This window comes from Onychomys torridus, chromosome 2, assembly GCF_903995425.1.
Source record: "Onychomys torridus chromosome 2, mOncTor1.1, whole genome shotgun sequence".
NCBI classification, from domain to species: domain Eukaryota; kingdom Metazoa; phylum Chordata; class Mammalia; order Rodentia; family Cricetidae; genus Onychomys; species Onychomys torridus.
In genome coordinates this window covers 22,388,242-22,411,559 of record NC_050444.1, presented here as the reverse complement: position 1 = coordinate 22,411,559, position 23,318 = coordinate 22,388,242, and the positions used below count along the sequence as shown (strand labels likewise).

Below are 23,318 nucleotides of genomic sequence, written 5' to 3'. Positions count from 1 at the left end.
GCATGCTGTCGCTACAAGCCTGGACTTTAAAGAGGACATCAGTGCTGGAAATGCTAGTGTCTGGGAGATGGCCACAGTTAGCCCAAAGTTCAGAAAAATCGCTTTGTGCTCAGTCAGCTCTAGAGATGGCTCCGATGTGTTAATTAGCCTTTCTAAGCATCTTTTTTAAGAACATTGCTATAATTAAGTTATGTCCTATTATGAATTTGAAACAAAAAAGAAAACAAAGATATTTTAAATTACAACACATGAAAATGTAACGTTTCAACTATGATTTGTGGTGTTATAGAGAGGTTAAAGAAATCTCATCATGAAAAATTTTGTGCCAAGACATGCAGTGGTGGTGTGAATGGGAATGGTCATGGATTTGAGCACTTGGTTCCCTACTGGTAACGACATTTGGAGAGGTCTAAGAGGTGTGTCACCTTGTTGGGGAAAATATGTCTCTGAGGAAGTATGTTTCAAAGCCTCTTGTCATAGTCAGTGTTTACTCTGCTTCATGCTTGCGGTTCGAGAAGTGAGCTCTCAGCTTGCTGATTCAGCCATCATGCCTGGTGCCTGCTTGCCTCACTTCCCCACCATCATGATGGACTCTAACTATCTGAAGCCCTAGGCTCAAATAAGCTCTTGTTCTCTAAGTAGCCTTGCTCATGGTGCATTGGCACAGTAGCAGAAAAGTAACTGATACACATGGATATATAAAGAATAGGTTAATAGTCTGTGCTGGAAACTATATTTGGTTATGGTCTATCTATCATTGTTATATGTTTGAACTGAATTATCCTCCACAAACACACTTATCAAAAGGTTTCCTCCCCAGGGTAGTCTTATTGGAAGGTTGATGAACCTTTGAAAGGAGTGGCTTCCAAGGAAGTCCTTGGGTGCCTTTAAGGGGGATAGTGGGACTTTGCCCCTTCCCTTGACTTTTTTGGCTTCCTGGAGATGAGGTGACCAGGTTTACTCTGTTGGCACTCCAGGTGAGATATGCTACTTTACCACAGACTGAAAAGCCAGGGGCTACCTGAGCGTGTACTGAGACCATTGAAACTGTGAACCTGAATAAATCATTTCTCTTTATAGACTGATGATCTCAGGACAGATGAAAGCTCACATTAATGTAGAAGAAGCATAAATCAAATCTCCACATTCATGGTATATTTTTTTCATAGTACTTGGCAGCATATTTTGCATCTTACAAACATTCAACCTAAAAGCACTAAAGCTAAGCAATGCTATATTTAGAAATGATTTTACCAATAAGTAAGAATCTTTTTGTTTTGTTTTGTTTTTAAACAGAGTCTCAAAAGTAGCTCTGTCTGACCTGGGACTAACTGTATAGACTAGGGTGACCTCAGACTAACAGAAATCTATCTGCCTCTGCTGGTGCTCAAATGCTGGAATTAAAGGTGTGTGCTACTACACCCTGTGGGAAGAATCATAATCTGATTATTGTGGGGGTTAATTACCTGTCATTCATCTCTAATCGATGTCCCTGTTAGTCAGGAAATATGAAGTTGCTAATTTGTTTACCTTTAATGCAAAAAAAAAAAAAGCCAATATATAAAGGTGACACCAGTTCCTCCATGAAGGTGTGGTAAGGTTATATGGGGAAGAAGACATTTTTACAAACAGGTTTTCTTGCTCTGGTTTCTCATCGTATTTCAAACAGTTGTTGTTTAGCCAGCAGAAAGATGTCTACATAGAAGATTTCTTTCCTTGTATTTACACAATCATTTTCTAACTAGTTTCGTTCCTGACCCTCTGATGCCATTTCTCACTAAGCAAGCTATTTCAGGAGTTGTTGTAATTGGCACAGAGCCATTTCAAACAACTTTAGCAGCCTCATCAGCCCATCCCCACAGTGGAACGTTCTTTATCTCTCCTGAGCCGTGTGAACCTAGTTTCATCATCCTGTGTTTTCAGGGTTCGTCCCCCCTATACTACCTCACACCAACTAGGAATGTGGTGCAGAATCCACCTTTGTATGTTTCTATCTGCCTATCCTTTTGTTTCCCTTGATTACACATGATTGTTGCACTACTTTATAGTTTTATAGCTGAGTATGTGTGATAATTCTTATCTAATCAGAAACTCTTTATATTATAGTTGCCTATAAGATGTGGAGGTTAATTTGAAGGATGGGGATGAAAGTATGTGTTTGAATATGCCAAATTCTCTCTGTGACAGTTTGCTGAGAGGGTGATGTGAGCATGAAGGCTGAATGAGTGCTCCTTGCCTGATTGCCAAGCAGATCCTTAAGGATTCTTGTGTGAGGTGGTCCCTGGTATCATGAGGCCCTTGCCTGAACAACATGGCCTGGCCTTCAGCATTTATGATAGGAACTAAATCTGGGCATGGCATATTGCCCTTTGGCTTTTCTCTGTCCTTCTCTCAAGCAGAACTGAAGTGGTTCTTGGTTATGCTGCAGTTTCTCATATTCCTCTGTGTGCAGGATACTCACGTGCTGTAAGATGTAGGTTTTTGTTGGGTTTTGTGAATGTCTACTTGCATGAGAATTAAGTTGTAAAGTAAGCAGGGCTTTTTCAAGAGTCGTAAGTTCTCAAAATTCTCTCTCTCCTTCTCCTAGCACTAGCTGCCTCTCTTCATGATCAAACACCTCTGATTCTTTGACCCAAAGCCTCTTTTTCCCCATCAAAACTTGCTCTTGGCAAAGGATCTGAATATATTTATATAAGGTAGTAAATGTAAATTACCTATGTCAGTCAGATCAATATGATCATGGGGATATTGTACCCCTGCATCAGAACACTATATGGTACCCACAAATGTATATGTGACTATCTTTTTTTTTTTTTTTCATTAGACAGGGTTTCTCTGTAGCTTTGGACCCTGTCCTGGACTAGCTCTGTAGACCAGGCTGGCCTCGAACTCACAGAGATCCACCTGCCTCTGCCTCCTGAGTGCTGGGATTACAGGCCTGGTGACTATCATTTAACAGTAAAAATAATTTAATATTAAAAATATGACTAGATCTAAAATAGTCCATCATATGGAGAATTTGCATTTCCCAGCCACAAAAATGTGAGATTGCAATGATAAATATATGACAGGTCAGCTTCATGGGCAACCTTGTTAATTGTCAGCAGCCACTTTATAGGAGGTTGACTTCTTGTACCTGTATAGGCCAGACACCTCAGTGAACCCCTGGGCAACTGGTACCTGACCCATGCCTGCTCATTTGCAGTAACTTCAGGGAGGGTCAGAGGCCCTAGGTCACATAAGAACAATATTGGAGTATGGGAGGACTGGAAAAAACTGGGCAGAACGTTCAAGACATAATAAATGAGCTTCAAATAGTTCACCAGAGTTAGCTAGGAGCGTGTAATCCTTCTGGTCTCATTTTATATGAATAGAGTAGGAGGATAAAGTCAAGGTCTACACGAAGGACTCTGTCTTAGTTAGTTTTCTGTTGCTGTCTAGAGGCATCATGATGAAGAAACTATGGCAACTCATACAAAGGAAAACATTTCATTAGGTTAGCTGACAGTTCCAGAGGTTCAGTCCATTATCATCATGGTGGGACATGGTGGTGTGCAAGTGGACATGGTGCTGGAGATGGAGCTGAGAGTTCTATATCTTGATCTCCAAGCAACAGGAAGTGAACTGTCTCATTGAGCATAGGAGACCTCGAAGCCTGTCCCCACAGTGACACGCTTTCTCCAACAAGGCCATACCTACTCTAACACCTCCTAATAGTGCCACTACCTATGGGCTCATAGGGGTTAGTTATGTTCAAATTACCACAGAGTTCTTATGCATTTGAGGCCCCAACACCAGTCAGTTATATCAATGTTTCATTTGCATTTACATTTCTCATCATACTTATGCAAATGTTTGAACTATGTTGTGTGCTTTCTTTTCAGCTTCATGTTGTCCACTGGAATTCAGACAAATACCCCAGCTTTGTAGAGGCAGCTCATGAGTCGGATGGGCTGGCTGTCCTGGGAGTATTTCTACAGGTGAGAATCCACTGTTTAATTTTAAATAGTCAGCCATTCAGCTAGTTGTAAATAGCAAACTCGTTCTAAATTTAGTATTTTCCTTTTTAAGTGAACAGTAAAAAGATCCATAATAGTTTGGAAACAGTATCTGATTGTATTTCGCACTGCCAGTTGAGGATTCACATGGAAGTAGCAACTGATACGTCAGCAAGAATAGCAGCCGAAGTCACAGCTGAAATCTAAGAAGAAATCTAGCCTCTTCTGGTTTTCTGATTTCAATATTTAAAGATCTGAAACAGCAGAAAATTTAAGCTCATGCTTCTTGAGGCCTTTGTTTGATGACATTGTCAGATCATCTCAAAAATACTGATCAATTGTTTTGAAAAAAAAAAAAAAAAAATCCCAAGCTTCTCCTTTTCTGGTATTTGCATGTGAACAGGCAAGTCCTGCCATTACACCTGGGGACACTTTCTTTAGGGCGTGCTCTTTTTCCATGCCTCATTATCTGTGATGTTGTAACTTGTGGAGCTTGGGGTGGGGTTGAGGGGGAGATATTGGGAGTGATGTGGGAAGCAGTCAGGGCTTTGCCACGAACTCTAGGTGGTAGCAACAGGATCCAGGTATGGCTAAGAAGGAGCTCGAATCTTACAGGGTTTTAAACCTTTAGGTAAATTGAAAACACCCCCATTAGTGGAAAGAACACATTTCATACATTTGTATTTAGGATGCATATGCTCTTCAGGGTAGAGCCCCTTGACCTGGGACTTCAAGTAAGTTTAGACTACAAGTCGGAGATCTAAGAATTTATTTAAGATTTGGTTGCAGCCCAATCTGGATCCAAATGTCATAGCTGGCTTAATTGTCAGCCACTTCCCCAAGCAAGGCTTCTCTCAAGTTAACCTGTGGCTTAGCAGTTAAGAGTGCTTGCTACTCTTCCAGGGGACCAGAGTTCAGATTGCTCACCAGGGCCTGTAACTCGAGCTCCAGAGAATCTGACACCCTCTTCTAGACTCTTTGGACATCCACATATACATGGCTGATACCCATACACACACACTCACGAATAAATAAAATAAAACAAAAATAAAAACAAATCTTTGGTAAACCATCTGAAACATGTGAAGCTAATACTCCCTGCTTTGGTACCAGACTGTCACTTCAGTCTAGGATCCCTGTAATATCTTTTCAGTTCAGATTCTTCTGGCATAATCAACTTGCCAGGTGGAAGAGAACCCTTGTTCTAGAACAGTCGCTGTAGGCTTGAGCTGACTCTGGCTTTTAGAAAATAATTAAAACTTAAGGGCTGAAATGGAATGCTTGTGCTGATTTGCTGTTATAACTATTTGTGTTTTGAAAATTTACATTTTTAGATTGGGGAACACAATCCCCAACTGCAAAAGATCACTGACATTTTGGATTCCATTAAGGAAAAGGTAAAATTAATTACTATGTGTTAATGACTAACAGCTTCCTCCTCTCCTGAATTCTTTCACCATCTTTTGAAATCTTACACATTAGACACAGCATATCCTGCTTTCTTTGAAGCAAGTTTCAAGTTACCAGACCAAAACTGCAGAAAAAACTTACTCTCTCTTACCATTTTAAACTTGTAAAGAGCCTGACATTATCTAAAATAATCACCAGTAAATCTATGCAGATTTTAAGTTCTTAATACTATAATTTTGTAAACAAAAATTATACCTTATTTAAAAGACTACTTATGTAAAATAAATTTTTTTCTTGACCCTGGATCTCTCTCTATATTTCATTCTAGCCTGTTATTTACTTTAGAGCCCATGTTGAACTTGAAGAATTCATGATCCTCCTGCCTCTACCTCCTAACTGCTAGGACATAGGTATGTGCCTGACTCTCGTATCCTTCTGAAATAAATCCATGGAATTTGCTACTTTATCTGATCTTTTCTGGATTGAGGCAGAAATTTATTTTACTAAAATATTAAGGGATTACAGTATGTAATTACACAGAATTTGAACATGTGGGTGTATGTGTGTGTGTGTGTGTGTGTGTGTGTGTGTGTGTGTATGTGATTTGTAATCTGTATCAATTATTTTTATTTTTTCAGGGTAAGCAAACCCGATTCACAAACTTTGACCCATCATCTCTGCTTCCACCATCCTGGGACTATTGGACATATCCTGGTTCTCTGACAGTTCCACCTCTCCTTGAAAGTGTCACGTGGATTGTTTTAAAACAGCCTATAAACATCAGCTCTCAACAGGTATGAGGAAACCCCTAAATCATTTTTAATGCTGCTTTTATTTCTGCCATATTTTGGAGTCTGACGTTTTCTTTCATTAATTAGGTGAATGGTTAGATTAGATAACATTTGTATTCTTCCTCCCTCCCTCCCTCCCTCCACTCTCTCTCTTTCTCTCTCCACCACATACATCTTTCTATGTAGCCTAACTTAGCCTTGAAATCAAGACCTTTCTGCTTCAGCTCCCAGGTGCTGGGATTGCAGGCATATGTCACCATTTGAAGTTCATGGTTTTGGTAATGTTCTTAATTGACCTTTTGTATAAGTCCACAGGGGTCACATTTCAGATATTCTGCATATCAGATATTTACATTACAATTTATGAATAGGATCAGAATTACAGTTATGAAGTAACAACAAAAATAATTTTATGGTTGGGGGGGTCACCGCAACATGGGGAACTATATTGAAGGGTCAAAGCCTTAGGAAGGTTGAGAAACACTGCCTTTAAGCCTCTTTGAGGGTGAAGCATCATTTTGAAGCCCTGATTTTGTTATTTTTGTTTGTTTGTTTCAGTTGACATTGAAACAGTCCCATATAGAGAGGATAGCAAGTACAGAGGCGCCTCAAGAAAGGCAACCCTCTCCTTTCTCCTCAGTCCCTAGATTGCTGCTCTCACAGATTCAGAAGTGAACATTGAGATTAGTGTCAGGCATGGCCCCTGAGAAACTCGAATACCTGCTAGTTTCAAGAAGAGGAAATGCTGTATACTTACCCCTTCAAGGGGGTAGCTCTTCTGTTAAGTGTTTTTACTGCAATAATGACGGTTGAATCTTGGCGTTTGTTGACAGAGCTTTTGTGGGGCTGCCTGAGGGAACATTGTTAAGAGGCTGCTCCCATTGTGCCTTCCTTGGTAAAGCATTTACTCGGGCATTTTTCTTTGTAAATTTTTATTTATCTTTCAAAGTGATACAGGATCAAATAAAGGGCCTTACTCACTGTAGCATGAATCTTAAAAGTTCTTATTAATAAAAACAAACCTGGAGCCATGTATTGGGGTAAATGCTGGAAGATCAGAGAAGCAGAACAAGCCACAGCCACCTCTTCCTTGACAATTCCTCAACTGATCCTGTTTCATCAGACAGGAAGCCTCTGAGTTCTCATCTAAATGGACCTTAACTGAACTGCTGCTAAAAACCGAAAAGCTTAACCAGCTCTAGTTCCTCGACCTCAAGCCTTAAATACCTTTCTGCCTTTTGCCATTACTTCCTGGGATTAAAGGCATGAGTCACCATGCTTGGCTGTTTCCAGTGTGGCCTTGAACTCACAGAGATCCAGGTATATCTCTGCCTCTGGAATGCTAGGATTAAAGGCGTATGCCACCACTGCCTAACCTCTATGTTTAATATTGTGGCTGTTCTGTTCTCTGACCCCAGATAAGTTTATTAGAGTGCACAATATTTTGGGGAACACAATACCACCACAACTCACGCTACACCCCCGCTCTCGTTTTTTCTGTGAAATGTTTATTCAGCCCTCAGAGTAGGCCATAAGGTCTAAAGTCTCAGGATGTCCTAAGTCCTTAAAAATATGTTCCTGAATATTATGTTTCTTAATAGATTTTTGTCTCACATATGTTGAGGTTTTTAAAATTAGGTACTGCAATCCTCACAGCAACGGGTCTAGTTATTATTATTATTATTATTATTATTATTATTAGTAGTTAATATGCCTTTCTGCTCTAGACCTGTGTATCTGCCTGATTATGTATTCTCCACCTCACTTCGATCACGTTAAGTCTGGGTTAGCTTTCTAAAGTCATCTCAGGACAAGTTTTCCCTTGGAGTGAACACTAGGATTGTATTGAGTGTTTCCCCTTATTGTCTTTGTATTTGGGGTTACAGACAAGTAACAACTTAGTGCATAGTTATTAAAATACTCCACAAAAGTTTGGAGAAAACCCAGGATTCCTGAGACTGGAGAGATGGCTAAGCAATTAGGAGTTCTGGCTGCAGCACCCACATGGCAGCTCACAGTGGTCTGTAGCTCCAGTCCCAGGGAATCCAATACCCTCCTCTGGCCTTCCTGAGATCAAGCATGGGAGTGATGCAAAGACATACATGCAGACAAAACACTCATATGCATTATGTGGATGAGTAAACAGACATTAAAAATCCAGGAGCCCTATGAATTTTGTCCATTATCTAATGAGAAAAAAAATGACCTGCTTCTGATTCAGTGGTCTTATAAATGGGGTTAGTTTTTCTTTCTTTCGCTTGCTAAATTGCTTACTTTTACTCATTTACTAAACTTCAAAAACTTAAGTATTATAACTTCAAAGTGGCTAATGGCAAGTGGATAATGCTTTTCTACATAGTTCAAGACATTTTTATTCTTTAAAGACACTTGGAAAATAACTTTGTGTTATTGTTTTTTTTCTCCAATCCATGAGTGATTTTGACAAGAACATTATAAAAATATATAATTCAATTCTTTAGTGAGAATAAAATGAACCTTACTAAAAGCAACTCCCTACAAAGTTAGGTGTTATAATTGTCTCTACTGTGGATTTACTGCTGTCTTTCATTTGAGGCTCATTGAACTAAAATTGTTAATGTGACTTTTCATGTATGAGAGTATGTGAAAGAATAGCTTTAATTTTAGAGCTCCCATGGATTGGCAATTTCCTTTGAAACATTAACTTAAATTGACTGCAGCTGGGACACTATTAGATATTTCAGTCTTAACCAGATGGAAGGAGACATTTAATGACCATTCAAATTACTATTAAGATTAAAGGAATGAAGAAAAGGATATTTTAAAAATACAGTTTCAACTTAATCACAAGGAAAGAAAATTCTAAGACAAAGCATTGCTAGGGGCCATAACATAAAATACTTAATTAGGACTCCTTCCAAAATGTCAGTGTTTTCGAAAGCAAAAGGAGATTGAGAAACTAACAAGAAATATCAAAAGAGTGCCTAGGGATTTGGCTCTGTGGTAGAACACTTGTCTAGTGTCCTGGAAGACCTTGGGTTCAATTCCCATGGCTGAAAAACAGAAGAAAGTAAATAAAAGTCATTATTAAGCAAAATCCAAAGGCAGTCTGAGTACAGTAGAGACTAATTAATGATGCCAAGCTGCTGTTGGATCAACAGTTACAGAAAGTGTACCATAAAATGTAAGACATAATTGATAGGGAAGCCGAGTCTGGGATATGTAGGAAATATTTGTAGTCTCTTTGTAGTAGTTCTGTAAATCTGAATTTTTCCTAAAATATAAAGCTTATAAAAATGCAAAAACATGGGAGAATTGTTTAGTTGCTCAGTGTTTTTATATATAGACAAAATGTCTTATATCATTGGTTTAAAGACTTACTCAGCAAAAATAATTTTTTAAAACATTTAATTATCTAAAAAATTTAATTTATTTTTATTATCCTGTGTGTGAGAGAGGGGTGTGTGTGTGTGTGTGTGTGTGTGTGTGTGTGTGTGTGTGTGTGTTGGGGGGTCTCTGTGTATGTGATGTTTGTGTGTGTGCATGTGAGTGTATGTATGCTGCAGTGTGCATGTGGATGTAAAAGGTCAACTCTGTGGAGTTGGTTCTTTCTTTCTCCCTGTTTGTGAGTTCTAGGAGTTGATCTCACAGCATCGTACTTGTGTATCAAGTGCCTTTACCCCTGAGCCATAGTCCCAGCCCCCAAATAGTTTTTAATCTCAATGTCGGGATCTCTTTCTTTTGAAGATCACAGAGAAATATTGTCTATATTCATTTTTCAACTCCACCATTTAATGCTACCAGCTTTGAAGTATACACCCTAATTTGTTGCCATATGCCTGCCCCCTAGGGTTTTCTATTACAATTTCTTGTGAGGGTATTATTTGACCTAAAGAAAAATTTAATTTAATTTAATTAAAGTTTAATTTTCTTAAAGCTCTTAAATTTTCTTATTTTTAATTTAGAATATTTTTTCTTGCTTAGAGTCACTTTATTGAGTTTTAACTTCTTGGTTTGACTGTATGCAGTAAGAGACTGCTTTTGGTACTTTAAATAAAAAAAAAAAAACAAAACTCTCATTTCTTTGGAAGTTGGCTTTTTCTTCCAGATCCTTTTGGAGTAGCCTAACTGATTAGGATGCTCAATTGCTAAACTCCAGTGTAAAAAATACTTGGCTTTGATCCTATTCTAAAAAAAAAGTTATTATGGCATTATTTGCATATTATAAAAGTCACAAATTTAAATGTCTGGTTACTGATTTGGGTGATTATACTACAGCCACCACAATGAAGGCAGGGTAGATCTTTTGGCCAAAGATCTTCTTGTCATAGTCCCAGCAACCACAGTTATGCTATCACCAGAGTTTGTCATTTTCTAGAATTTTTGTTTAACTGAATCAAACAGTAAAAAATTTTGTTTTGATTTTTTTAAATGCTGTGACAGAGGAGACCCCAAAGCCTCACAAATGTTAGGCCAGAATTCTACCACTGAACTACATTCTCACCCCCACCCCACCTCTTTTTTTCTTTCTTTAATTTTTGAGATTATAATATAATTACATTTCTCCCTTCCCTTTCTTCCCTTCAGGCCCTTCCATATACACCTCCTTGCTCTCTTTCAAATTCATGACCTCTTTTTGCATGTGTATTGCATGCATATATGTATATGTATTTACATATGTGCTCTTAAATATAGCCTGATCAGTCTGTAAACACTATTTGTATGTATACTTTTTACTTTGAAATAAAGTCACTGAGTTGTCAAGGCTGGCCTTGGACTCACTCTATAGCTTATGCAGGCCTTGAGTTTATGAACACCCTACCTCACCTTTCAAAATAGCTACAGTTACAGGTCTGTACCACAGAGCCTGGCAGGTAGATACATTTTTGTGTTTGGCTTTTAGCATAATTATTTTAGGCTCTATTCATTTCACTCATTTTTATTACTGGCATAAAGTCAATTGTATCATAGATATACCACATTAAAAATTTTATTCAGCAATTGGACATTAAGACTGGGGTTATTATGAACAACTTAGTTTCACATTTGAATATGGGAGTCATTGATATTCACACTTGGATAGACACATTTTCGTATGTCTTAAACCAGTGCCCATGACTGTAATTACTATGTCGCAAATGCTTAATTTTATGATATGCCAACACATTGTTTTCTGAAGTGACAGTATCTCTTTGTCTTCTTCCCACCAGTGTTTTATGAGATTCCTGTAGCTCCATCTCCCTGCTAGCATTGATACTGTCAGTTTTCCTAATTTAGCTATCTGACAGCTGTATGTGATTTTAGTTTGCCTGTATTATAACTAGGAATGCTGAGCATTTTTTCATATATACACTAACTGTGCATCTATCCTCTTTTGTGAAATATCTGTGTAAATCACTTACCATCCTCTCTCTCTCTCTCTCTCTCTCTCTCTCTCTCTCTCTCTCTCTCTCTCTCTCTGTGTGTGTGTGTGTGTGTGTGTGTGTGTGTGTGTGGTGTGTGTGTGGTGCATGTGTTCTTAAAAGTATGTATGTTTGTGCATGAGTGTTGAGAGTGAGTATATATGGAGGTCAGATGTCACACCTAAGTATTGTTGCTTAGATGTTATCCATCATAAACGTTTTCTATTGGTCTGTATTCACATTCTTCTCCTATCATGTCAGCCTTTCTGGAAAATTCTATATTGGGATAATTTTAGTTTTGAAGCCATAAGTTTAGATATAAAATTTCTCTTTGGTTCTCTTTTAATTATTTGAGAGTCTCCTTTCCTTTCCAGATTTCACATGTACAAAAAAAAAATTCTTTTGTTTAACTTCCTATAACCTGGAGTAGTTACAAATGCTACTTCAATATCCTTTTAAGTTACTATGTTTAATTACTCTTTCATTGGGAATGTGCTATATTCTCCTGACTCAGCTGTCGTGCAACCTTTTTACTTCACTGTATGACATGTTACGTTGTAGAAACCCTGTTCTGTTATTTTTCTCTGGTGAGTGGTTTTCTTTTTTCTTTACATTTAGCAAGTAATTATTTGAGGTGGGGCAGAAGTTCATATCGCTTCCTGTGCCACAGCCTTGGTCCTACTGTGGTGCATTGGCTTGGAATCTGTCCCAAACAGCTGTGATTAGTAGGTTAGTCAGAGATATGGGCAGAGTTTGAGGTTCCTCTCTCTGGTCATTTTCCTGCAAGAAAAGTGCCCCACTGCATGTGAGTGCACCTTACAGTCTGTATTTAGCTGCAGCGGGAGAAACATCTCTTGGAGCACTCTCATTGTCCCTTCTTCAAGCAAGCGTGCATCCCCCGCTGTGGTCCTCCATTGTCAGCCTCTTCCTAGTGCTGTTGTTCATGCTATGTCTGAGTGTTTGCCTTCAGGATCTTAGAAAAATCTGTCTAGAAGCAAACCCAAACCATTCCATTTTTAATAGGAAAATTTTGTGTTTTGTGATCATATATAAAATTCTGTGTCTTTGAAATTAAAATACTAAGTTATGGAATATTGTTTACCAAATGCTAGGGGTTTATTTTTTGCAAGTTGTGGTTCAGGGAATAAAATAATGTTTTAAAAGAGGTCTTCATCCTTGACAGTTTGTAACCTAACAGGATAAAATAAATGTGCAGAACTATTACACAGTGGGCTGTGACTACCACCCTAAGGGAGACAGGATGGTGGAAATCTAATCAGAGGCTTTCTCAGTGTAGCCATCAAGAGACACATCATAAGTAATAGGCATTGGGATGCTTAAAAGCTTAAATGGTATCAAATGGTTGTGGGGGAATAAAGGAAAGAAGGGCATATCTGGAAGGAGGAACAAACGAACCTATGGAGGCAATTTTGTACTGTGCTGAGTGTGTCAAACAATCCCCTTGGAGAAACTGATGAAATGTGCACCCTCAGACCTTCTTAGAAATTCTTGTTCAGAGGTCCAGGGTAAGATCCGCAGGTCTGAATTTTTTTTGAATCAACCTAGTCTTGTCAGTTAGGTGTTCTGAGGCCACCTTTACAAGAGTGGCTTTGCATAGTACCTGCAGATGTAGCTCTAGAAAGATTTAGAAAAGTTAGTGGGATGGTGGTAGTCTAAGGCTCAGAAATGATACTGAAAGTTTATACTGTGTGCCTACTAAGGTGTTTAAAGTGCCACTTCTTATAGAGATAGATTCTGAAATGTTCACCAAATGCTAGGTTTTTTGACCCCATGTCCAGAATTGGCCTCAAAGTCATCTGAATTGAGCAAAGAGTGACTGGGTAGGAGTGTGGATTGAGAACCGACATACGTTGATGGTTGAAGCATTCCTGCTACTTTATTAATGTTTCCATAATAAAAGCTAAGTGAAAGAAGATTAAAGTGAAATGCTTTTTTTAAAAAAGCAATTTTAATGCAATTACTTCTGTGGTAGGTCATGATTTAGTTGACAGATAACTTATTTATTGAAACATCCCAGCTGCCTCTTGAGATTACCATTACTATGATGGGGTAACAGTACATTGTTGCTAAGTTATTTGCCCCCAAATAACTTATTAAATAAAATAATGTAGTGTAAAGCACATAGCACAGTGTCTGGATCTCTATGTTCCAGGAAGGAGCTTATTTTCCTTATTACTCAACTTTGGCAGGCAGCAGAGAGTTCTTAAAGATTTGGCTGAGCACAACTGTGACATAAAATTACATAGAGGACTTTGCAAAAAGAAAAAAAAAAAAAAGGATTTCATCTTGCTGAGGTTGCTACTTAAGGAAATGAAGATCTTAGCAGTGGAGCCCAGGGAACCAGCAAACAGGTCACACCTACCCCAGCCTCCAGGCTATGTTGGGATGAATCTGCCTAGAATGGGTGGGTGCTGAGTCAGCCGTTGTGAAAGAGGGGAAGGTTTCTGCCTGAATGGGCCTGTGCCTACATGAGGGGATAAGCTATCTGAGCCATCCAGGTAAGCTATGCAGCCAAAAGAAACCAAGCTCACAGGGCTTGCCAGGTCCTAGGTAGCCAGGCCAGGTGATGGAGAGAGTACCGAGACGGCCTTAGGACTTAGCAAATGAGCAAGCTGACAGAAGAAAGTCTTACAGTAAAATGCAGTTTTACACTGGTGAGGTGAAAGGGATGCAGAGCTAGAGATCCATAACGAGATTCCAGAGGAAATGCATAGCGTGCGTGCGTGCGTGCGTGCGTGCGTGCGTGCGTGTGAGCATAAACCAAGAACAGGTCTTCTGAGCAATCAGTGATGCCACTAGGGAGGTGTGTTGTCCTGGAAGGCTCATAGATTGAACTGCATTTCCAACACCATCATCTTGACAGGAGTTATGACCAGGGTTAGATCAGCCTCTGTCACTGAATTTCATCAGTGATTTTTTTTTTCTCATAAGTCTTATCTGTTTTCAACTAGAGTGATCTACTCTAATACAAACGACTATTTATAAGTTGTTATCATTTGTCTCCTCATTCCCATGTCTGGGCTCCTTAAAAAGACATGAAGAATATCATTTGTGAAGACACAGATCTGCTTATAAGGGGATGATTCTGCATCCACAGACAGACCATGGTCATAAACTACTGTGTTGATAGTGAGAGTCTTTCTCCTCTGCCTCCCTCCTAGTTGATACTGCACAAGAAATGAAGAGGATGAGACCCTAACTGATGTGGTTCTGAGGTCAAGGGGCTAAAACTGCATAGAGACTAAAGGCTCTCAGTCTAACAGTTTACTAATTTGTCTTCATCAAAACACAGCAAAAATAAAAACAAATGGCAAACCTAGTTCTAATAAGCAATTTCTTTTTGTAAAGCATGAGGTTAGGAGTACCCAGGTAACTTATGCAGTCTTTATTTTTATCACTGTAGATTTTTGTTAAATCTTAGTAAACAATATTAAGCTTCCACAGATTATTGGAATTGCATAAATCATATTTATAACAAACAATGTATGTATAGAGCTCTGGAGCAATTACCAGTAGTGTATGAAGTTATGTTTATTGATATGCAAAAATGCCTAGAGCATGTATTATGTGGAAAAACCAGATTTAAAACATCGAATGTTTGAGCACATTTTTGTAATAAAATACATCAGATGTGTGTTGTAGAGTAGAGAGGGGACATATGGAAAACTGTTCTGTGAATACTAGTGTGCACTATTTAGAGCACATTCTACTTTGACAACTTTGATCCTCAAGTGAAGAATGTTTATATGCTTAATTTTGGAGCCACATTGTTTATATAGCAAAGAGAACCTAGCAGAACAGTTCTTTATGATCTGTGACCTGTAACTTAGAAATTTCACATTGAAGGGGTTGGGGATTTAGCTCAGTGGCAAGGTCCTTGGGTTCCATCCTCAGCACAAAAAAGAAAAAGAAAAAGAAAGAAATTTCACATTGCAATACTTCTAGATTCTGGCAGAGGAAAGACTATAACTCTTGTTATCTTTTTTACACAGCTCACAAGATCAGTCTGACTTTCTATGGTGAAATTAATTTTGTTCTAATTTTCAACAGCTGGCCAGATGCCGTAGCCTCCTGTGTACAGCCGAGGGCGAGACGGCAGCTTTCCTGTTAAGCAATCATCGTCCACCACAGCCCTTGAAGGGCCGCAGAGTGAGAGCATCCTTCTATTAACAGCCCAACCCGGAGCAGGAAGGCGGCAAACAAAACAGAACTCAGACATTCTTACTACCAGCTCTTCTAGACTTCCATGGTTATGAATTCCATTTTCGCAGCAGCTTTGGCACCACAGAGAAAATCAGAGATCTGAACTAACTAACTTAGCTTATCACTCTTAGATTTGCACTAACACATGTCCAATTGGTAAACACTGTTGGGTGTATATTATACCACAAAGTACACCTGCGTCACCCTTCAAGACCATATATGGTCAGCCTTACAAACCTCAGACCGCACTAAAAGATTGTTGTGGTCTTTGGCTGATGTTACCACATTTTAAATAGTGTTTGCTAGAAACTTTAAACTCACTTTGAAAATGGTATAATTCCTAAACAAGAAGTTCTTATAGTTTTTGTATTTTTCTTATTAATCATGACTATGCATTTCCTTTAATGTACTTTTTCCCCCCTCAAACTCTCATTGTGAGTACGGTGATAGACTACACTACATGAGACACACAGGGATTGAGATAGAATACTATGTCTACTTCTCTGACCAAAGTAACCTAGAGTTTCAGTGAGGAATTCTTCAGGCTATAAACAGCTATTTAAGGCATTATTTCATGTGATATATTCACCTAAGAATGTTACTGACCACCAGGGTGATCACTGGCATATTGTATAGCAGTGTTGGCTGGCTCATGGCATTAATGCAGTTCAGACTGTCAGGTTACACAATACCACTACAGCAGAACTGCCCCGAGCTGGAGAACAAGTTCCCACATTTGCCCTGTGTTTTAGCAGGGCAGGGATCTATCCTATGTGTGGTTTTTTTTTTTTGTTTGTTTGTTTGTTTGTTTGTTTTTGTTTTTCTGTCACTAGTGAAAAAAAAAAAAATGAACCCAGTCTCACATAAATGCCTAAGCCATCAATGCATTTTCCTGGCAAATCTCATTTTTCAATTGTACTAAGTCTATTACATGATTTAATAAGACACCATTTCGTACTGATTTTAACCTGTTCTGTCTGGAGAGGTTTTTGTTTACATTTGGTGGAGGAAGATGGATGCCATGTTTCTTTTGCTTTTCCATTATGGAGTGACCCTATCATTAACTCAATAACCGTGCTTGACTTGAATATTTGTTACACTTTTGCTATTTACTGAGAAAGTGTCCCTGGGTTTCTTCATTTTAATGATTTGTTTCAGATCTCTCTCATCTTCTAAATTTAAAGCTAATTAAAAATATTCTTTGTATTCTTCTTGGTGGAATAACTTCATTTTAAGAAAATTGTATGATGAAATCTACTGTCACATAAGACAAGAGCCTGAATATTAGAATGGACACGTCAGCCATTGTTTTGCCCTCTTGAGTGTCCAACTTAAGGCCTTGAGGAAGATCCATATACCATAAATATTTAATGAGTTGGATAGGTAAGGATTTATTTGATAATTTTTGGTAACTGTCATTCTCTCTGAGGTCAATGCAGTCAAATTAATTTAACAATTAAAATAGGATATCTCTTGAAAGTTTTTTCAGAGGTAGTATTTATTAATCCACCTTTTAGGACCAGAGGTTCTAATGGTTTCGAATGTGTCAGTGTTAGGTGGGAAGGTATGTCTTTCGTTTGGAAATACATGCAGGGAAGCATTCTAGTCAGAGAGGAGTCTGTTTTATCCAAGTTTGGAATGTGTGAAGGTGGAGACTCTAATGACATCTAAGTGTTACACAGTTGGTAACTCATGTTTTCACTGCAGCATGGGGCTCTTCTGTGATGTACATCTCACCACAGTGGGATAAAACTATCCAACTAGCACTATTTTCTTGGAGATCATCTGCTTATGTACATCTCTTTGAGGGATATGGTCTGTGCTTTAAATTTGTTGTAGTAGTTTCTTTCAATAGAACTGTAAGTTACTCGTGTGGATCTCTTACTTCCCATATCACCTACTGATTTCTGCGTGTTAAGCATTTTGTATTATAATTTAATTTGATTCAACTTTAATAAAGAAAATGAGAAAAACACTTGTCAGTAGCAAGGCTTTGTATATGCAACAAATGGAATTAAATTATATATTTTAAACTGTGTGAAAGGAAATAATCTCAAATTTATAAAAATATTTCAAATACAATGCAAAGCAAAACAAAATAATTTCCCACGAATTATTTTAAAGTAAGATGCCATCCCAACTCCTTACAGTTTCAGTGTATACACACCATTAACCTCATGCTTTGCAACGTGAGGGAAGAGCATAAAATTCTTGGTGTGGTTCAATGGAAAATACTTTTCATTGTATTGAATTAAATGGATGTTTCTCTGGAGTGGCTGGAAACTCACCTTTGACTCCCTGAAGAGGAATTACACTACAATGAATCCTCCACTCCTGTCATGGGTTGAGAGAAGTCGTCCTGACAGAGCCTCATATTTCTTTTCTTTACTCCCATTAGAGCAAATCATCCAGTGACAGTGTGTGGGTTCATTAAACATTCCTGCTAAGGAGTTTGTTTTTAGTACAAGTTATTCTGGGTGGAGGCTGAAGTTGGTTTTTCTTAGCTGTGCTCACAGCAGGAGAGTCAAAGAAAGTATTGGGGAGTGTATGTCTTCCTGAATTCAGAAGGACTCACCCCTAAGCTTCTGATGGAAGATATCACTTAATAAAAGAAAAAACATCTCAATGAAGGTTTGTATTCTGATGACGACCTCTGGAAATAACTACCTTTATGCATGCAATTCTAATCATATGTGGTTCACTGGTGATGGAAGGAGTTGGAGAGATAGGTAGCATCTTGGGGCCTCAGCTAAATACACATAATACCTTAGCAAATGACATGACGACAGTTTCCCCACAGGAAGGCACAAATTACTCAATATTTCAAACGGATTGTGAAAATGCTTGTAATTAATGCCAAAAACAATGGAAAGGGCAAAAACAAAACCAAAAACAAATAAACAAACAAAACCACAGAACAGGAGACAACCAAGAGATTACTAAGATCAGTAAAGCCTCCATGTTCTTTACTGGGAGTCAGTGTTCCCTGTGGCTGTCTAGGAGCCATGGCCACATACCTGAAGTAAAGTAGGCATGAAGACCATCGTTATCATCATTACTATCCTCATCATCACCACAGCCTTCATCATTATTCATTGAGAGGCCCAGTTCCCCTCTGGAACCCTGCTTGAGGCAGAGAAATATGGAGAGTACTCTAGGTTTTCAGTGGTGGCACCCATTGGGGTGGTCCTCCTTTATGTGGGTCACTATGAGGCTAGACTGGAAATCTCCAGAGGTGTAAGACTTGCCACACATCTATTGCTCCCTGGAAATTTAACAATGACTTTACTGGGTAGTTTATGCACTAAGTACTGTGCTAGGTATAAAGATGACTGAGAGGTGATTCCTGCTCTTAGGCAGCTCAAATCTTTCAAGCTGTAAGAGCAGACTTGATCAATACAAGATACTAAGTTTCTTAATTTGGTGTACTTATGGAGTACCATAACAACATGGAGAAGATGGATCTGCTATTGGAGAATTTAACACAGTCAGGAAGGATTTCAGTTGTGATGCACTTTGCATCAGTCCTTTTCCTCTCTTGAGTGTTTTCAAACTGGTACATAGTGGTATGGACAAATATCAGGGTTATTTTGAGTATGGTGGAAATTTCAAAGTAGCTGAGGCAAACAGTGATATTTACTGACTTACATAATTAAAAGAAACGATCTAGAAGTTGGAGCTGGAGAGATGGCTCAGTGTTTAAGAGCACTTGTTGCTCTTGCCGAGGACCTGGATTCAGTTCCCAGCAACTTTGTGGTGGCTCACAACCATCTGTAGTTCAAGTTCCAGGAGAGCTGAAGCTTTCTTCTGAACTCTGGGGCACAAGGCACACAATAGTGCTCAGATACATGCAAACAAAATATTCATAAACTTAAAATAAAAATATTTTAAAACTTAGAAATTTCTAGACATTAACCTGGCTTCTGTAATGGCAAAGTCCAAGATCAAGCGTCAGTTGAACTACACCCTTGCGAGTTCTGTTAACAATCAGTGTACACTTATCCCCCCCTGTGAGCCAAACTAGTGCCAAAGGACATGTTCGAGTCCACAAATATTAAGACGTATCTGTCCTGAATTTTCCTTAGGCCTAGAACAAATCTCCTTCCCAATGCTTAACCAAGTTACCATAGCCAAGGGAAGACATAGCTCAAGGGAGGAAGTGTCTCTATTTAATCTTGTCCTACTCTTTCTTATATGCCTTTGAACTTACTTAGCAAACAGCATGGATTGCTAGCCACAGTAGTCTGTGGATATGTCACTCAAAAAGCACCAGTGTAATCCCAGCAGGCAAGAGGCAGAGGCAGAGAACCATTGCATGTTTGAAGACAGCCTAGTCTACAGGAGGAGTTCTCAGGCAGGAGAGGAAGAAAGGGAAGAGAGGAGGAGGAGGAGGAGGAGGAGGAGGAGGAGGAGGAGGAGGAGGAAGAGATGGGATGAGAGGGAGGGGAGGATGTAAGGAAGAAAGGAAGGGAGGGAAGGAGGGAGGGAGGGAGGGAAGGAAGGAAAAAAGTATTTGTTGAATACTGAATGAACACATGGATGAAAATAAATGGTCAGATTAGGTGCAAGACTAGCACAGTTTGCAATGTATTGTATTTCCCCAATGAAATAGCAGGTGCTCAAGATTGTTCCACTAAAAACACAAGCAATTTGCTTGCCAAAGAAATGCTGCCTTGGTGATTATGAAATCACTCCAAAACAAACTGGAGGGAAGCTTTGCTACAGCCAAGGACACCAGTCTTGGAGTCAAACCTACTGCCACCCTCTGGACAATGAGGAAAGTGCCACTGACCAGCAGTTCTGAGCGGTTTGCTGACCTCTGGGAGAATCTGAGACACTTTCAGGGGATCAGTGAGGTCAACATTACTTTATAATAGTAACAGAATATTGTTTGCGGTTTCATTGTTTGATATGTGTGCTTCTGATTAAAGAAATATTGGCTAAGAATGCTGATTTCCCAGTACAAATCAAGACTGTAGCAACAAACACTTCTGTGTATTATTTCTTCACCAGTATAAAGCCAGTCTCAAAATACCAACTATTCATTTTTTTATGTTATATTTATTATTTTTATGACAAAAGTGAAATAATATTTACATTAATTTAAATGAATAACTCTGGAGATTTTCAGAAAATAAAATACAAATGGGAAATGTAAACATTTGATTGCTTTTTCTAATTTATTCTAACTCTGTATTTAGTTAAGAATACAAAGTCCCAAACCATAAAATGTTATTAAAATGAGAACATTATGAGAAATAAATAACAATAAAATGTTATTAAAATGCTCATGCATTCCAAGGTTCCGTAGCTAAATGTTAAGACAGGTGTAACAGGGGCTGGGGAAGTGGCTCAGAGGTTAAGAGTTCTGGTTGCTCTTCCAAAGGACCTGGGTTCAACACCCACATGGTAGCTTATAATGATGTCTAACTCCAGTGCCAGGGATTGGACACTTTCTTCTGGCCTCTGTGCTCACCAAGCCTGCATGTGGTACACAGGCATGTGTATAGACAAAACACCCATACACATAAATAAACAAGCAAACAAACATGATCATCTTAACAGTGATTTGACACCATTATGTAATAGAGCATAAAGGACACAAATCATTACTGTGACCTTTGTCCCACAGAATAAGTCAGAAAGAAGCTCAGTTCTGCCAGGCTCTAAACTCCTTGATTCCTAAACCAAACCTTGGAAGCAAACACTATGCTCCATCTTACAACTTTACAGCAGCAGTAATAAGTCAAAGCTTGTTTTTTTGTATTTTTCTAAAGGAAATAATTAGTTACTTGATAAATAATAAAATTTTCCTAGGAATCTACTTCCTGAGTTTGTTTACTAAAGACTTTGTGTGAGAACCAACTAATGCAAACAGTTCCTATTGGACTATAAATTTACCAACTAGGTTGGAAAACTAAAATATGCAGGAAAGAGAGGAAATAGAGATCCTAGGGTTTCTCTGTGTAGTTTTGCTCCTTTCCTGGAACTCACTTTGTAGACCAGGATGGCCTTGAACTCACAGAGATCCACCCGGCTCTGCCTCCCGAGTGCTGGGATTAAAGGTGTGCACCACCACCGCCTGGCCCCATTTCTTCATACAAGCTGACACTTGCTTGGTCTTGCTGATGAAGAGGAGTCTGCACACTCATCTCTAAGCCTTCTTTGAGCTCAACATGCCTGTCACTGCTCTCTCCTTTTCAAGGCATTGTTCCGTGTAAACCCATTATTTCAAAAAAGAACATAACAGACCAAGAGATGTTCCTGCCTTCCACCCATGGCCTTCTTCCAATCTTAAAGGTTGTCTTAATTTCTTGGAAACACTGTCAGTGAGAATTTACTTTTTTGAACCTTGGCAGCCATTACGTGATCCAGTTCCCTTTTTAGTAAACTGATGGTCACCTCCTTCTTTAATGTTCTTTTCGATGAATTCATCACTCTCTTTTCTCTGGAGTAAAAACTGAATTTTGTTAAATCTCAGCCTGTGACTATTCCTTTCTTTTTAACCTTCGGTGTGACAAGTGTAGCATTTATGTGAAGGACTGTTGCACACTGGCTGAAGTGCAGCAGCTCTCTTTAGAGAAAGCCCTGGTAAACTGGCTTGGTAGCTGCACTTTTTTCCCCCCATGAAGCATTACTTCTGACAGCAGCTCTCAAACTCTGGATAGCCAAATTTGGATAATTGGCAAATATTTTCTTAAAAATGAACAAATTAAGATCATTTCTTTAAGATAGACAATAAAGTAAATTAAGATCAGTTTTTAAAGATAGACAACAAAGTGTTGGTCAGTTGATAAAGTGAGAGCTGTCTAGAGAAAATGGTTTGTTTCTGCCTCTGTAAGCTTCTTAATCATTAACGATACTTTCCAAAATTAACTTCCCTTAGTTGACATTTCCTTAACTGGACACTTGAACACATCCACTCAAAGCTTTCAAATTTGAAGGTCATTTTGATTTATGGAGAGTTTTCTTAGCTCCACTCTTATCCATAATATATATATTACTGTCTGATTCTTAATGCTGTTTTGCTTTTTATATATGATTGTTACTCTCATACATAATGGGGTATGAAGTTTTGTGATAGTGTTCAAGGACTGAAAGCAATATTGTTTAATCTATTTATTGAGTGAGTGAAAAAAAAAAAAAAACAGAGTGTTGTAATACAATACAAGCAGGCAAAGAGCAAAACTTTCTGTCTTCCATGTCTTTATGTAGGCTCCCAGCAGAAGGTGTGGTCCAGATTAGAAGAGAATCTTTCTGCCTCAAGATACAGATAAAAGGCATATATCCTCCTACATTAAAGATCCACATTAGAAGTGGATCCACCCATTTCAAACGAGGCAAAAAATCCCTCACAGGTGTGCCCTCCATTTCTGGATTCCAGTTAATTCTAGGTATAGTCAAGTTGACAACCAAGAATAGCCATCTCAAAGGGAACGAACTAGTTGGTTAAAAAGTCTCAATATAGGCAGATTCATCACTTTTTCCTCTTCTATTCCCACCAGAGTTTTCTT

At 38.6% G+C, this 23,318-nt stretch overlaps 1 protein-coding gene across 2 annotated transcripts in view; it reads left to right on the top strand.

Moving 5' to 3' along the window:
* Ca13 (carbonic anhydrase 13) overlaps positions 1 to 17,779 on the top strand; it is a 29,866-nt gene extending 12,087 nt beyond the window's left edge. For both annotated transcript variants that reach the window (XM_036179994.1, XM_036179995.1), the window contains exons 4-7: positions 3,885 to 3,980; positions 5,333 to 5,395; positions 6,047 to 6,202; positions 15,652 to 17,779. In XM_036179994.1, coding sequence (XP_036035887.1) covers positions 3,885 to 3,980; positions 5,333 to 5,395; positions 6,047 to 6,202; positions 15,652 to 15,771 — 435 coding nt within the window. In that variant the 3' untranslated portion in view covers positions 15,772 to 17,779. The remainder of the gene's footprint in view (positions 1 to 3,884; positions 3,981 to 5,332; positions 5,396 to 6,046; positions 6,203 to 15,651) is intronic.
* The last annotated feature ends 5,539 nt before the right edge of the window (positions 17,780 to 23,318 follow it).